The 652-nt window shown below is 59.5% G+C and overlaps 1 protein-coding gene across 1 annotated transcript in view; it reads left to right on the top strand.

The window, feature by feature from the left end:
* The window catches only part of STMN4 (stathmin-like 4), a gene marked incomplete at its 5' end in the record, with an annotated part of 1,639 nt that extends 1,131 nt beyond the window's left edge, over positions 1–508 (top strand). Inside the window, one exon of the mRNA XM_009579365.1 lies at positions 419–508. Coding sequence (XP_009577660.1) covers positions 419–478 — 60 coding nt within the window. The remainder of the gene's footprint in view (positions 1–418) is intronic.
* Positions 509–652: the final 144 nt, after the last annotated feature.

The following is a 652-nucleotide window of genomic DNA, read 5'->3' as shown; positions in this document are numbered from 1 at the left end:
CCCTCACCACCTCCAGCTCCCTCCAAAACATCCCTTCTGCAAGGAGCTCGCCCAGTGCCCTTCTCCAAACGCCTCAGCTAGCCTTGGGTCAGAGGCAGAGAGCACGAGATAATGAAGGACAATCCGAGCTAACCCCATCTCCTTGGGGCTCCCGGTCCATCCCGTCTGGTTGACGTCTACCTCCTAGCTAGAGGGCGAGGACAATCTGTCCCTGAGTGCCTCCACAGTTCCTTAAAACACCCCAGGGGAGGAGAGGACGCTGTTGACCCATCGGTGGTGTCCCTCCGGGGATGAACCTCGCGAACGCCCTCGTGCCTTCGAACCCCTCCGAAGCTGCTGGCCCGCCCGTGGGGACCCCGAAGTCCATCCAGCTAACGCGTGTCCCCCTCCCTCCTTCCCTCCTACCTCCCTCCCACAGGACAAACACGCGGAAGAAGTGAGGAAAAACAAGGAGCTCAAGGAAGAAGCCTCCAGGTAAAGAGGCGATGGTTGGACTGACAGCTCCGGGGAGGTGGCGGAGGCTGCCACAGCGCAAGGTCGGATGGTGGAAGGGTGGACGTTCCTCTGCTTTCTTTGTTCGTGAATGTAAAGAGTTGACCAGTGAAGCCATCCTATTCGTTTTGGGGTGGGTGGGGAGGGAGGAGAAAGGAGG

Source organism: Fulmarus glacialis, unplaced genomic scaffold, assembly GCF_000690835.1.
Source record: "Fulmarus glacialis isolate BGI_N327 unplaced genomic scaffold, ASM69083v1 scaffold25856, whole genome shotgun sequence".
Lineage (NCBI taxonomy): Eukaryota > Metazoa > Chordata > Aves > Procellariiformes > Procellariidae > Fulmarus > Fulmarus glacialis.
The sequence above is the reverse complement of the archived record's forward strand: the minus strand, read 5'-3'. Positions and strand labels throughout refer to the sequence as shown.